This window comes from Toxotes jaculatrix, chromosome 1 (assembly GCF_017976425.1).
Source record: "Toxotes jaculatrix isolate fToxJac2 chromosome 1, fToxJac2.pri, whole genome shotgun sequence".
Taxonomy (NCBI): domain Eukaryota; kingdom Metazoa; phylum Chordata; class Actinopteri; family Toxotidae; genus Toxotes; species Toxotes jaculatrix.
Window position 1 is genome coordinate 25,845,244 of NC_054394.1, and position 14,935 is coordinate 25,860,178.

General features: G+C 38.1%; 1 protein-coding gene across 1 annotated transcript; it reads left to right on the forward strand.

Annotated features, from left to right (window-relative positions):
• The first annotated feature begins 4,318 nt into the window (after positions 1 to 4,318).
• LOC121185716 (mortality factor 4-like protein 1) lies at positions 4,319 to 12,014 on the forward strand. The gene is made up of 12 exons (XM_041044087.1): positions 4,319 to 4,500; positions 4,823 to 4,869; positions 4,972 to 5,039; positions 5,223 to 5,309; positions 5,541 to 5,621; positions 5,836 to 5,861; positions 6,619 to 6,707; positions 7,633 to 7,734; positions 8,212 to 8,300; positions 9,314 to 9,486; positions 9,816 to 9,900; positions 11,427 to 12,014. Exons 1-12 carry the CDS (start codon positions 4,461 to 4,463, stop codon positions 11,509 to 11,511), a joined length of 972 nt encoding a protein of 323 aa, XP_040900021.1. The 5' UTR covers positions 4,319 to 4,460; the 3' UTR covers positions 11,512 to 12,014.
• The last annotated feature ends 2,921 nt before the right edge of the window (positions 12,015 to 14,935 follow it).

Here is a 14,935-nt window from a genome sequence, read left to right on the forward strand (position 1 = left end):
ATCAGACACTCGGCTGTGTTTTTGTCTGGCAGGACGGAGGCTGGCTGCATTTGTGGATTGAATTAAGTGGTCCTGAATGTGAAATGTTGAACTGAACAAAATACAAGATCATAGATTCCCGTTTTATTTACACAAGTATTTGAAGAAACCATCCAGCTGTTTTTTTTTGTTTTTGTTTTTGTTTTTTTTTGTTTGTTTTCGGATGTATTGACATGGGTTTTTGTTTTTATGTATGTATTTATTTATTTGTCGAGTCTTGTTTTTAAGATTTTATAGTTTGATTTCTGCCATGATGGAAATAAGTGGATTAGATCCATTAAAAAATTTAAATGAGTTAATTAAAAACAGACTTCAGGCTTCTTTTCCCAAGGACGCCACTTGCAAACTGAACACTATTTACTCTTCGTGTCCTGGGTTTTTTTTTTTTTTTTTTTAGAGCTTCACTCATTATTTAAGACAGTCAAAAAAACTCTCCTGTGACTAAATGTTATTATTGTTCTGGTCATATTTAGCATGAAGAGGATGACTCATACAGTTGTGTGGTGTGTGTGTGTGTGTGTGTGTGTAATTGTTCTTCTGTCTCTGTGGGGACCAGTTAGAGGTGAGTTATAGACCATATGGAGTGAGGACTTTTTGGTCCTCACTTTCTGACTCACCTTCAAAGGCCTGTTCGAGGGGTAAGATTTGGTTTTAGGGTCAGGTTAGAATTTGGGTTAGGGTAAGGGACTAGGGAATGCAATATATCAATGACGGATCCCAATGAATATAGTGACCGAAAAGTGGTTTATATGTGTATAAAGAAAAAATATGCCACAGGTGCAGATCTCATGTGCAGATAACATACACACGTATATCATGATGTACACACACGGGCAGCAGTGTGCATGAAACTGAATTTTAAGTCAGCACAACATTCTTCAGCAGTGATTTTACTGTCCCAAAAAAACAGTAATCCTTTTACCTTCACTGGTCTTTGTTTTTTCTTCTCCTCCCTCCATTGTATATAAAGTATTTCAAACTAGCTCCTCCTTGAACAGCTGCAACAGTAAAATGCTGCTTGCACCTTACTGCATCAATAATAATAAACAAATGCAAATGTTTAATGTCACATATATATGTATACTGTATATAACAATATGATATTATTGCAGAACCTTTTTTTAAATTGTAAATTAGTGTCCCACCCAGCAGTAGCAGGGCCTGACAGTGTGTATCTTAGGTAAGTCTCAACACCTCGAGTCAATAAAGTTGGGATTAAAAGGCAAGATGCACCAGAGTAATGTTGTCTGTCTCACAGAGGACATCTATAGGCGTCTGTAAAATATTGTCCAGAAACTTCGTATGGAGTCTTACGGTTCAATTTTTTTGAAGTTTTGATAAAAAAGAAATCTTCTGACATTTTGGTAAGTGTAACCTTAAAGCCTCTGATCTTTGCTAGTGCTTTAATCATAAGGAGATACTGTAGGTCTTGTAAAGGTCAGCTCCTGGCTCTAAAAGGACTTGTCATAATGTTGACATTTCGGAGGAAATACGGCTTTTAAAAGCACCAATCAGGCCTCCTCTTACCAAGCTGAATGTGTCTCCGCTCACCAGGTTCCCGAGAAAATCAAAGTGAAAAAAAAAAGAACTCCAAGAAAATAAGGACTGGGGTCATTGCTGTAAAATGAAGCATCTAATCAACCGCAGTCATTTAGCACCAGTTTTGAAATGGAACTGCTTTTACATTGCATGTTGTGAATGTTTTTGTCATTATATCTTCTTACCATTATGCACTTTTATTACTATGATAAACCGTAAGAAGGAAAAACTTTGTCTTCTTCATTTGCTTGATATTTATGAGATAAGAATGCACTGCTATTTAATGGTATACCAACGGCTACTTGGCAAATATTAAACAAATATTTTCAAAGCCCCTTGAAATCCATGACTATACTGTATATTTTATGACAATCTAAAAATACAATTAACTCCTGCAGTGAAAATCCTGTGTGAGCAGAAGTATTATCAGCAAAATGCTTGAAGTATCAAACGTTAAAGTACACACTCTACAGAAAAAAAGATATATTATTTTGCGTGATATTATGCAATTCTTAATACTGATGCATGAATGTGGAAGCAGCATTTTACTGATGAGATGGAGCTAGCCTTAGACTTTATATATAGTTTATATGCTTTATACACTTTCAATACAGTTAGTTAAGTCCATTGGCTCCAAACCTATAGAGACAGGCCCCTTCAAAGGGCCTCAGTCTCGGAGCATTGTGAGATTTCAAATGGGGTCAGAATGAAGAAAAAACAAAGTTCCTCTGCACAGATTTTTAAGGGTTTTTTTTAGGGACATTCTCTAATCTTTGTACAAGTTTATAAAACTGTACTTAACCACAGTACATGAATTGATGTACTAAATGAAGCAGGTAAGGACACACTCTTTGTAGTTTTGCAGACAGTAGGTTTTCTGACAAACAGACAGAGAAGAAAAATTACACAGTATCTGCACACTGGATTATATCTCCCAAAACCCCAAACAAAGCTTAAAAAGGCAATGTTTTGACTTCACTGGGTTTATGCCCAACGTGACCAAGGACAAGAACTGATTGCATCCTGTTGACATCAGAAGGAAGCAATCAAACAAAGAACACAGACAAAAACAACACTGACAAGACTCACTGACATTTACATTATACAATTTTTCTATTTCGGTCTTAGAGTCTCTGAATGCTGACAGAAGTGCGAACCATGAAAACAATTTAACTGCACTATAACCGGCTGTATGAAGTGTGAAACCACAGGCGTTCAGCTTACATCACTATCACTGTAGTTTTCTCAGACTGCCTCATTTTTTTTCTCTTGACCTTGCTCCAGGCGGCACTCTGTCTGTGTATCTCTTGGTTGTGTACTGCTCTGCTCTGAATCTGTAGATTAGTTTATCTAGTTTATTTAATGTAAAAAAAAAAGGTAGAAAAAAGTGATCAATGGAGATGTGATGCAGTGAAACAGGTACTGAGGAGCAAAATATCAGCAAAGCGGCCAGGGGTTCCTCGTACGCGTTATCTGAAAGAGCCACCGGTTCAATAAATGCCTTGAAGGTATTTTTCTTGATATTGTTTAATGATTCTTTGCTGTTTCTCATAACCACTCCAGCATAATTCCATAAAGTGCACATTTTCCATTTTAACTTGACTTTACCTCACCAGCAAATAGACTAAACATTATTTGAAATGTTGAAAAGATGTTTATTGGTCTTTGAAGGGTAATTCATTATGATGCCGTGCTCTGCATGTTCCTCTGGGGACCTCGTGGACAGTTGGTAGGGACTCAGTGGCTTTTCCAGTGTCTTGCACAATACTTATATATAACAGTCCATCACATGAGACTGAACCAATACTGTATCTCCTTGTTGGTACACTGGTCTTCATTCTTACTACATATCATGGTGTCCCAAATCATTCAGGTTTGTCATTACTTAATTTGTTTTGCAATGTTAAAACATTGGGGGGGGGGGGGCAAATGACATTAGTGACTGGATCTAAAGTTGGCCTGTTTTTCTGCAGCACAGAGATTCTCAAGCACTGGAGCGAGACAACATCTGACAAACAGATATACTGATTAATAATCATCTGATTCATTTGGAGGTCTGACAGTGCTATTAAAAAACACAACACAAATGTATGCTGTGATCCAATTCACATGACAATGTGACAACTCGCTAAGTTGAGAGTTCATGAGAAATTTGTGACCTAAAAAACATGATCGCAGTCCAGAAAAGGCTGAGAAACCATGGTGTAGACTCTTTTTTTCAGCCTGTTGCTCAACAACGTAAGGATTGCTAACTTTACTAAATCTAAAAGGCTACTGTGATTTTTGGAAACTGTTTTATGTGACTGAATGTGTAATAGTTTTTATCTGATTTATGCTTCATCCTCCATCCATGTAATCTTGTAATGTTGCTTTTTGTTTGTCCTGTTTCTTTTTTATTCTCTCTCTCCCTCCATCCCTCCCTCCCTCTCTCTCTCTCTCTCTCTCTATCTATCTATCTATCTATCTATCTATCTATCTATACATATACATATACATATACATATACATATATATATATATATATATATATATATATATATATATATATATATATATATATATAAACAATATTTTTGTCAGTTAAATGTAAATCACACATTGAGTAATACCAGATGAGAACAGCAAATAAAGATTAAAATAGTGTTTAAAATTCAAACTGCACTGGGAACAAAAGGAGTGATTGCTTTTACGAGTTTCAGGAGGAGCTCCTGAACGCAGCGCAGCTCCGAGGCGCCGCGGTCAGGTGACCCAGCAGCAGGCAGGCCAGTTTCGGCTTCTCCTTCGCTTTGGCTCCGATGTCGGAGGTGTTTTTGCCCGGAAGAAATGGACTCTGGCAATGCACGAATTTGATCACTCAGACATCCGATCAGTTGAGTCTGTGAATGGCGCCAAAACAGGACCCTAAACCTAAATTTCAAGAAGGTCGGTACAGAAAAACAGCTCCGGCTGAATCCCTGGAAGGGGGCGGGTTTGTTGTTGTTGTTCCTGCTGCTGTAGCTCAACAATAGTAGCCTCCAGGGAGGGAGACGTAGCCATTATAACTGCACATATACGTGGGGAATACATTTAAAATACACCCAAAATTAGCGCATATCAAAGCGTATCGCCTTAAAATGAAGCTAAATGTGTGGATCAGACGTTAGCGTTAGGCTAAGTGTTAGATAGCATGCTAATTATGCTACGCATTGTATGGTGGTGTGTTTTTCTGCATCAAATTCTCACTTTTGTTTTTCCCTCCTCGCAGGTGAAAGAGTCCTGTGCTTTCATGGGCCATTGCTCTATGAGGCAAAGGTGTGTTTCAGCGCATAATCGTGTGTTATGAGTAAATTATTAACTGCAAAACAAATGTCAGCCAACGACTGACGCAGGCCTGTGTGTTTTCTTGTCTTACAGTGTGTAAAGATCAGCATAAAGGATAAGCAGATTAAGTACTTCATTCATTACAGCGGATGGAACAAAAAGTGAGAAGCTTAGTTTTTAGATACAGTTTGATTTTCTGTTTATTTTTCTCTCTGAGTTCCCACCACAGATCCCCAACTATGGCCGTTTTCTGTGTGTGTACTAAAAAAAATCAGTCAGTAGCGGACTTTTTAATTCTCTCTGAGATTGTATTTCAGGGTTTGACATATTTTTTTCTTTTGCAGCTGGGATGAATGGGTTCCTGAAAGCAGAGTTCTCAAATATGTGGACAGCAACCTTGCGAAACAAAAAGAGCTTCAAAAGGCCAATCAGTAAGTGTCTCTTTTTGTGCACAGAGGGTAGAGAGAGTAAAAATAAATAAACAAATTGTTGATGGTTAGTCATTTTTCTCCCAAGTAATCTAAAAAATAACAAAAAGAAAATTTTGACCAGGAGTTACCTTTGCTGTGAGTTAAAACACTGTACTCTTGACTCTATAGCACGTTGAAAAATATCAGAAAATTATTTATTTAATGATCCTCACTTCATTTTCTCTTCCCCAGGGACCATTATGTTGAGGGAAAGATGAGGGGTTTAGCACCAAGCAAGAAGATTGCTGCTGTGCAGCAGAAAAATGTTGATCTGTAAGTGTCCACCTTGTTTTTCCACCTTCTGATAATTCAGCATATTGTAAACACACCATTTAACTTGAGGTAATGTTGGCCTGATGGTATATACAGCATTGAATGGCGTAATGTACAGATGTGTGTACTAAATGTAGTCACTGTGCAGGGGAACAAACAGGATACATGTGTTATATCGTATTACTGCTCACTATGTCTTTTTTTTTGCTTGTAGGAAAGTGAAAAAGGCAAAACAGAAAAGTAAGTAAAATGTTTCTACACGACATGTTGATAGAGGCTTTAAGCTACGTTTTATCGTGAGACACACTGAGTTTGATAATGTTATGATCCACGTCAGAGAGACCTGCAAAATGCTCTCCCCATACCTATGTGGGATCCCTCTGGGGACTCCAGTCTCCTCCTGCAGTCCAAAGACAGAGTTAGGTTAATTGGCAACTCTAAATTGCCTGTATACGTGAATATGAGCATGACTGGCTCCTGTGTGTCAGCCCTGTGACTGGCTGGTGGCTTATCCTGGGTGTACCCTGCCTCTCACCCAATGTTAGCTGGGATTGGCTCCAGCTGCTTGCAACCCTCAAAGGATAAGCAGTATAGCTAATGGATAAATGGATGGATTTTAGTGGAAGTGTACTACATTAACTCTATTTTCAAGTTAACCACTCTTAATATTTTGCTTTTTATCCAACGTGATTTTGAGGAAAAAACATTAACACTTCCCAGCAGTATATTGAATTGGCTGAAAGTGCAGCTTTATTTACATATCCTCTTACTTCTTCCAAATAATTTTGGCGGCTAAAAATGTGGTTTGTATAGTGAGTTGTTGTTTACCCGCTCATCCATTAAGCCTAAAAGCAATGTCTCATTTGTGGAACTTGTAATGGATCTCTTCGGTACAAGTCTTTTATTTTGACAACCTGCCAAACTGGTCTCACAGACTTTTCATTAAATCCATTAACCTACATGATTTGTAAGCTGTAATGAGTCTTGTCTTGTTTAGCCCCAGGGCCGGGTGAAGGTACCAGCAGCGGAGAAATGCCCCAGGGGCCACGGAAGAAGAGGGCTCGGGTCGATCCAACTGTGGAGAGTGTATGTATCATCAGTTTCTGGTAACCCTGTGGACCCACCTGAAAACATACCTGCCTGGCATGGCATTTGTTTATGTCTAAATGTGGGAAAAAGAAAAACAGACTTCTGTACAGTTATAAATTGTCACAACTGATAATTTGTGGGAAAATACTGAGATATCAAAGCAAAAAAGCCCTTAATTGCAAACTTTGTTTGCCTCAGAAAGCAAGAAACAGCAGAATATGTTGACAGCCAATCAGCCGGCAGCAGAAGAAATTATGACCTGCGCACAAATTAGGTTGTCAGAAAAAGATAAGAGTACTTGTGTAATTGAAACCCTGATCATGTGAGGGTTGAGATGGGTTGCAGACAGAGAAGGGCATTATTCTCTTCTGTATGACCCGATATCACTTTCCAGCAACAGAAAACTGAGATATTTCTGAAAATAAAACAGAATGATTCATTTTGAAATGTAGTTTGCATTCACTAATATTCATTGTGCCCGTAGTAGTTCACAGTCTAAGGTCTTGATATAATTCAGTTGTATTAAAAGAAATGTAAATATAATAGAGAGAACATGTGAGAAAATGTCAACTTGATAAAAATTTATTTGTATACCGGCATTTGACAATATCAAGAAGAACTGCAACAGAGCATTTTAACCTTGTACAGTGAAGTGTGTACTTTTCTTTATTCCCTTCACTTTCATCCTGTTAAGTTCATTCTTGCAGACTTTGTATCATGCAGGTACGGTAGTTGTGGGAGTAAAGCTTTGCAGTTACACATTATACTCTCTTGTTTGTGTCTTTGTGTAGAGGTGAAGGACAGGCCTTGCTGCTCCCAAACACCTACTGAAATAATCAACAAAAACTATATAAGTATTTAAAAAAAAAAAACAGAACAAGAAACTATAAAAGTGTGTGTGTGTGCATCTGTCCGTGTCCAGGAGGAGATGTTCACCAACCGTGTGGAGGTGAAGGTTAAGATCCCAGAGGAGCTGAAGCCCTGGCTGGTGGACGACTGGGACCTCATCACACGTCAGAAACAGGTGAAAATAACCACACACACACACACACACACACACACACACACACACAGAAACCATAACAAGTTCATATGTTTGCTGTATATTTACGTTAGCTAAGATGGCCTAATGGCCGTAAAGAAGTTGTGTATATCTTAAAAATTCACATGGATGTCCTGCTTTTTAAAACACCTAATTAGCAACCATTTTTGTACTTAATATCTATGAGATGAACCAGGGAGTAAATCACTGTCAGAACCAATATCCATCCTCAACTCTTTTGTCAGGAAATGCTTGAATCTTCTCAAAATACAAATTTATTCCTTAACTTGTTTTTGTTTTTTTTTTTCAAATCAGATCTGTTATGCTTCTGAAAATTGTCTGCCCGTGGTATAGTACACATTGGTATACTTGAAAAAGACCCTCAAAGTGACTTTTTGTAAATGTTTGTGGCTAAATGAAAGTTTTGGATAAAGAGAGGAAATTTTCTGTTGCTTACAGTTATTTCACCTGCCTGCTAAGAAGAACGTAGAGACTGTCTTGGAGGACTATGCAAACTATAAGAAATCAAAAGGAAACTCGGACAATAAGTAAGAATAAACACCCTAACTTCCTTCAGATGACGTAAGAAGAGAAAAACGTTGGTATCCTGTGATAATCCACTTAGCGTCGCTGCATGTGCCCAGCTCATCATGCCAACTGTCACAGCATGTTTATGCATTCTTCTCCATCAGTGTCCTTAATGTTCTTCTGTGGCATGAATTACAGGCAGTTCAGACAGAATTTAGTGCAATTTACCTGGCTTGATGGCACTTGTATTCCATTGCCTCAGCTATAAGGAGACATCCTACAAAATTCTGAAGTATCAAAATTACCATAACTACTGTATTTCCATATTTTAGCCCATTCACACTAAATAATATATGCTGCTTAGTCATTGTCTGTGTTTTTGTATATGTTTTTTTTTCCGGTCTTCTTGACGATCATTCATTTCAGGAGATAATGAAAATCAGCTTGCTAAGATTTGGTACATGCTTCAAATGCAGAGGCATACAATGAAAAGCACACCTAGTTTCATCTAAGTTGTGCTGTTGGACCTGTAACGCTGTCAAAAGCAGTTTGCAAGACGCGTGCTTCATGTGCTTGCTTACAAATCAAACAAACAATTTTCTTTCTGAGAGGTTAGCAGGACTGAGTTTCACAGAAAGTTGTCAGGGGGTAAAAAAGCAATTAAATTCATATTTTCTTTCACAGCATCAGTGATTACTTATTGTTTTCCATCTGTGTCTGATTTTTCATCATCATGGTGTGTGACTTCGCTGCTTTTCAGCAGCTCGGTCTCTAATGTCACATTTCCAAAATTCATTCCTAGCAGGTGAACACGCCAGAGTGGCTGATTTTCAAGTGTTAAAAATGCATCACACCACAACGAAAGCATGACTTTAACGTAAATAAACCCAAGCATGATATTAGCTTTGACTGATTTTGTATCTCAAGCAAGTTTTCAAATCCATATGATTGATGGTTCTTTAAAGCTGTGGTCTCTGTAGTCTCCATGGAAGCCCTCTCCAGAGAAAAATGCGACTTCTCTCCGTTCACTCAGGGAGTATGCGGTAAACGAAGTGGTGGCAGGGATTCGGGAGTACTTCAACGTCATGCTGGGCACACAGCTGCTTTACAAGTTTGAGAGGCCGCAGTATGCTGAGATCCTGGCTGAACACCCAGACATGCCAATGTCTCAGGTCTACGGAGCTCCACACTTGCTGCGCCTATTTGGTAGGAACCTTGGACACATAGTAAAACACACACACACAAACAGACTATATTATCCATATTTCCTACCCTGAGCACTGTTGGAACTGTGAATACCTGTTTGGTTGTTTTAAAGCTAAAAGCACCTGAAACAGCTTTACAGTTTGAAATAGCTATGTTGTGTACAAAACTTAAATTGCATAGGAGTATAACATGTTATTTACTCCGCTGTATTATTTTCCTTTTCAAGGAGCATTTTTACATTCACACTGTTAAAAAAAAATTGTTCTGAATTTTGTTGAGCCTGAGGTCTCGCTCTGCATTGTTCCTCACATACATTGTTCCCCCAACAGTGCGTATTGGAGCCATGCTGGCCTACACTCCACTGGACGAGAAGAGTCTGGCTTTGCTGCTCAGTTACCTCCAAGACTTCCTCAAGTGAGATTTAACTCCCACCACACCACCACAGATTCCATGTCATGTTTGACCGATTCTCAAATGTCATTCTACATCCACATCCATATTAGTGCAGCCAGGCTTGCTGCAGATCCTCAAAACATAAGCCATGAAATTGATTTTCTGCTCTGGAAAATATTTTTGCTGAGACCAGCTGTAGACTCAACAACATTTTATGTCAGGTAGATCTGGAATTTGGGTCCTTGAGTAGAGTGCACATTCAGAAGGGTTTCACGGATGATTCATGTGTGATGTTTGATTGTTTCTGATAATTATGTAAACTTTTAATCAGAACAAACACACAACCTGTTTCTGTCCCAGTCCTGCGATGCAGATTTACTTTCACTGACTAATGTGAGATTCTCAAGTGACTTAATTGTGACACATTACATTTAAGAACAATACATATTTCATATTGAAGTTTCAGAAATTACTCACGTTACCTTACAAGGTAACCTGACAAATAGCAAACAGTAATTGGGAGACAAAAGCTCTCAAAGAGTAAAAATTACCTGGACTGTCAAGATACACTTCTTTTTAAAAATGAAACTGCAGTCTTTTCAGCAGTAGCTGTACCAGACTAAAAAATTGATAAATGCTGAACACAGAGAGGTTTTCTTTTCTTCAGTAATTACACTGCTGTGTATGCCAGCTTGGTTTCACTGGCCATTATCATTCATACTGTTAATGAACCACAGTAGCAGTAGAAAAGAAGGGATAAACATTTGTAGAGATGTGTGTTAATTCGGTCTGATTATCAGACTAGAAAAAGCTGTGACTAGTCACGTCACACACATATTTATGTAGGTTTGGAAAATGCTGGTGAAGGATATCTGATTAAAACATCTGTGAACACACTACTGATGAAATACACTGAAAAAAAAGGTAAGGAAAAAAAACAGAATGAGATGCCATAAACCGTGTTCTGACATTTTCCTGATTAAACAAATTATTCTTTTTTCTTATTTAAGCAGATATTTGTGGTTTAGCCTTGAGCCTCAAGATATAATAACTTCACCCCTTCTTTATCTAGCCCCACGCTTGCTCCATATTATAAAAACATTTCATTAAGTTTTTTTTTTTTTAAACTGGCTTTATCTGTTTTCTAACTGTCGACTCCCCAGAGGATTACTTTGTTTGAGCCCTGCAAACATATTCTGAGTTTCCTGTGAAGAGCGTTCTCTTGTCACATCATATGTTTATCTAGACAAATCCTTTTTAAAATCCAACTGGACGAGACTTCTGTTGGGACTCTAATCTGACAGGATAGCAGGCTGAGTTATAATTTTCCATTCTTTTAAAGCCTGTTGTGCAAGGCCCCTCTGGAGGCAGACAGCCTTCACTATCTTATCTTAGTATAAAAGTAATTTGTTATATTTTAGATGTTCGTTGGTAATTGGATAACAAGCTGGGTGTGACAACTGTCGAGGAACAAATTTGTTGCTTCTTTCATCAGTAACCGTTTCTGTGTCGGTCCACAATGACAAACGGTTTTACATTTCCCGCAGGTACCTGGTAAAGAATTCATCCACCCTCTTCAGTGCCAGTGACTATGAGGTCGCACCCCCAGAGTACCACCGCAAGGCTGTGTGAGAGCTCTCAACACAGAGCGCTCCTATTGAGCCACATCCTCCCGCACTCCCAGACCACATGTACAATAACCATTACTACCCTTCTGAGTGCAGACTTGGATGACATTTTTCACTTGAACTGATGCGCTTCCTCCACAACGGTCTCAGGAGCTTGTCACAGTTGAGAAGTCAAAAATTTGAGGAAACCTTTTTTAGCTGAACCTCTTTTTCTTTTCTCTCCCTTTGCCCCTTTTCTCTCACTCCTTTGAAAAGACACAAGAAAATATGTTTCTCTGTCAAAAATTCACAGTTTCCACAAGCAGCTCTTTGGTGTTTTTGTGCATTCCATCCAATAGATATTTGTTACTGTTGCATGTGTGTATTTATTAGTGTTTCTTATGCCACATGAGGTGCAATTTAATGCTGGACCGCATGGTCAGCACTCAGCAGCTAATGTTTTTGTATCTGTATCTTGTGTATTTGTATCAATTTGTAAAAAAAAAAAAAAAAAAATGTTTCTACATGGTTTCTGCATTGTTTACTGTGGTTTCTTGTTCGTATCTGGTAAATTATTTAGTGTCATCACTGTTCTTTCAAGATGCATTTTGAAAAGTGTTACTGATGAAATAAGCTGAAAAGTAATGGAGGAACAGCTCACAGTGGCATCAAGACACAACTCCCTTTTGTACTTGAGCACATCAGACATCAAAGACTTACAACATGGATTATGGTTTAATATTCATCTGACTAGACAGTGAGCAAAAGCATCCATTTTTCATGCACGTGGGTTCAGTTCATGAAAAATATAAAACAGTCTAAGTGCCACATGAAGGAGCAGTGATCAAGACAATTCTCAAGGTTGATGTGCAAATGTAAAAAATCCAAAATGCCCACACAAAACATTTTAAACCCTTAAATGAGAGTAGTCTTCAGATGTTAGAGTGTATTTTATGAACTTAAAAAACTAATGGCATGTACAACAGTTTGGTCATCCTACTAAGTCAATTAGACTAATTAAGGCATGTTTCTTTTATGAAGCCTTTTACTTTCACACAGTATTAAAAAATTAGGTCAGTTCATTTTCTCTGACATGATATAAACAGGGATCCATTCAGATTAATTATGTTTCAAACATGTTAAACTGAACATGGACACACTGTGGGTATAATAAGAAAATACTCTTTGGCATTCAGTAATTGTTTGGACCTGGACAGTAACCTCTGGGCTGTGGTCTGTGATTTATAGTCCCATTAGTATCACAAAGCCAGCATGTTTGTGCCTCCAGCCTGGACGGACCGGACAGTAGTGGCAGCTCCATGGTAACTCCATGGTAACGCTGTTGCCATGGAGTCATAGACAAGGACAGAGATACTTTTAATGGCCAGTAGCATTTAGTTAAATATTTCCTCAAAGTAAACAATGTAACATAATAGAGGACAGTAGGAGACTGCGGGTTAGAGGGAAACAACAAGAGCAATTTCCAGTTTACTGATTGACCCAAACGTTTGATGGTGATTTAACCATGTAAGTACTTCATATACAGCTGGACATGTTACGAACCCCCCCCCCCCCCCCCCCCCCCCCCGATCAATAAAGGTTTATCAAATTTATTTCTTAATTATATTTTTTATTATTAATCCGAATCTGCAAAGTAATGAAAAAAATCCCAGATTTCCTTCTTAAATGTGGTGGAGAAGAAGTACAAACTAGTTACTTTCCACCACTGGTGTCATTTGCAGAGGGAGTTCTGTCTCGTAATTAAAGACCACAAGGGGGCAGCTTTTTCTCCCAAAAACTTGATGTCCACCTGTTGTTTTAACCTACTTCCCTGCTGATTTGTATTTGAAGCTTATGAAACTTTAGGCCCTACCTGTGACGCACTTTGACTAATATATTTATATTAGCATAGCAGAAGGTCGCAAAGCATAAAACAAATATTAGTAAAATGAGAACAACAGGGTACAGTGTGGGTTTCTTATGTTGGTCTGGGTATGTCCAGTGGCAGACTATGTTTTCCTGCCATATTATTTCAGCATTTACATACCTTAACTCAATGTCTCTATGTTGAACAGTAAGTCAGTATAATACTGAATCCATCAGCCATTCTGAACTTGGAGCTATTAAGATATGATCTGAGTTTCATTCCACCACTGCTGTCAAGTATTTTGAGATGGGCTTGTGACAAAAGACTGCCAAACATATTAAATAAGCCTGAACCAAGATTCCATATTTTCATTAATATAAAATTCTATCTGATGTCTAAAATTGTCTGTCCTATTAATATTTTAACTATTCTTAAATAAACTTCAGAGCATCTCACATCAGCAGATGAATGAACAGTTTCTGTTCTGGTACTAGCTCAAGGATGAGCTATAATTAATAATTTCCTGCTGTAAACAGAACAGTCACTTTATTCTTGGGGTTTATTGGAGGTTGTAGACAGATACTCATCTATTCCAGACAGCGAATGGTGAATGAATAATTCATCTGCTTCACTGACGTAAAACTATCAGTACCACAGTGTGATTTGAAAACAAATCATTTAATGTCCTGAATTTAACCTTTTAGGTAACACTACAAGTAAAGAAATATTATAATATACATTGTCTCTAATAAAAATGTTAAAACATACGTCAAAACATAACTCATATAGGAAAGCAGTTACTTGTAAATTTTGTGATGCCAAATACCGGCTTGGATGAGGATCTGAGGTTTCAGTCTTTCAATTATACAGCAGGCAAGTACTGAATAAAGTCAAAGTAAAGAATATGTGATTACATTATACACCACTGAATATGCAAGTCTTATGTATGTATGTACGTATGTGTACTGCTTCGGAGTTTTCTTCTGGTTCTCTGGACCCTGTGTTAGGGAGACCTCAGAATTTCTAAAATCCTGGCTACAGCCCGAGTAAAGTGTTGCTGTTGATTATAAGAGACTTGAGTTTTGTTTTAGGAGGGGATTGTTTTTGTTGTCTGTAGTGGGAGACTGTAAACTACTACTTTATACTAAAGTAACTGAACAAATCCCATAATAACATATTTGTTAACTTCACGTTATTTGGGAGGTAATTCTCATGATTTTAAATCCAGGTAGCGGCCAGGTAGGTTAACAGTTCGTAATGAGATATTTATATTAAATAACAGATAGTACGTCTTTTTTTTTTTTTTTTTTTTTTTTTTTTTTTTTTTTTTACCCTAGGTTGTTCAAAGTTTTACAGGCACCTCTTCCAGGTGTTTCGGTCTTCAGGTAAGCCTGACGTCACGCCAGGTTTTCCTGTCTTGTCCCATGATGTCTTCAACTTCGCTCAACGACGATTACTAGGAAGTCCCGCCCTCCAGCGTTGCTGATTGGATCAAAGTCAAACCACACCGCGCATGTTCCAAGTTGATTGGCTCAAGAGGTTGTCAATCAACGCGCGATCAGTTTGCGGTTAGGCGTCAGGT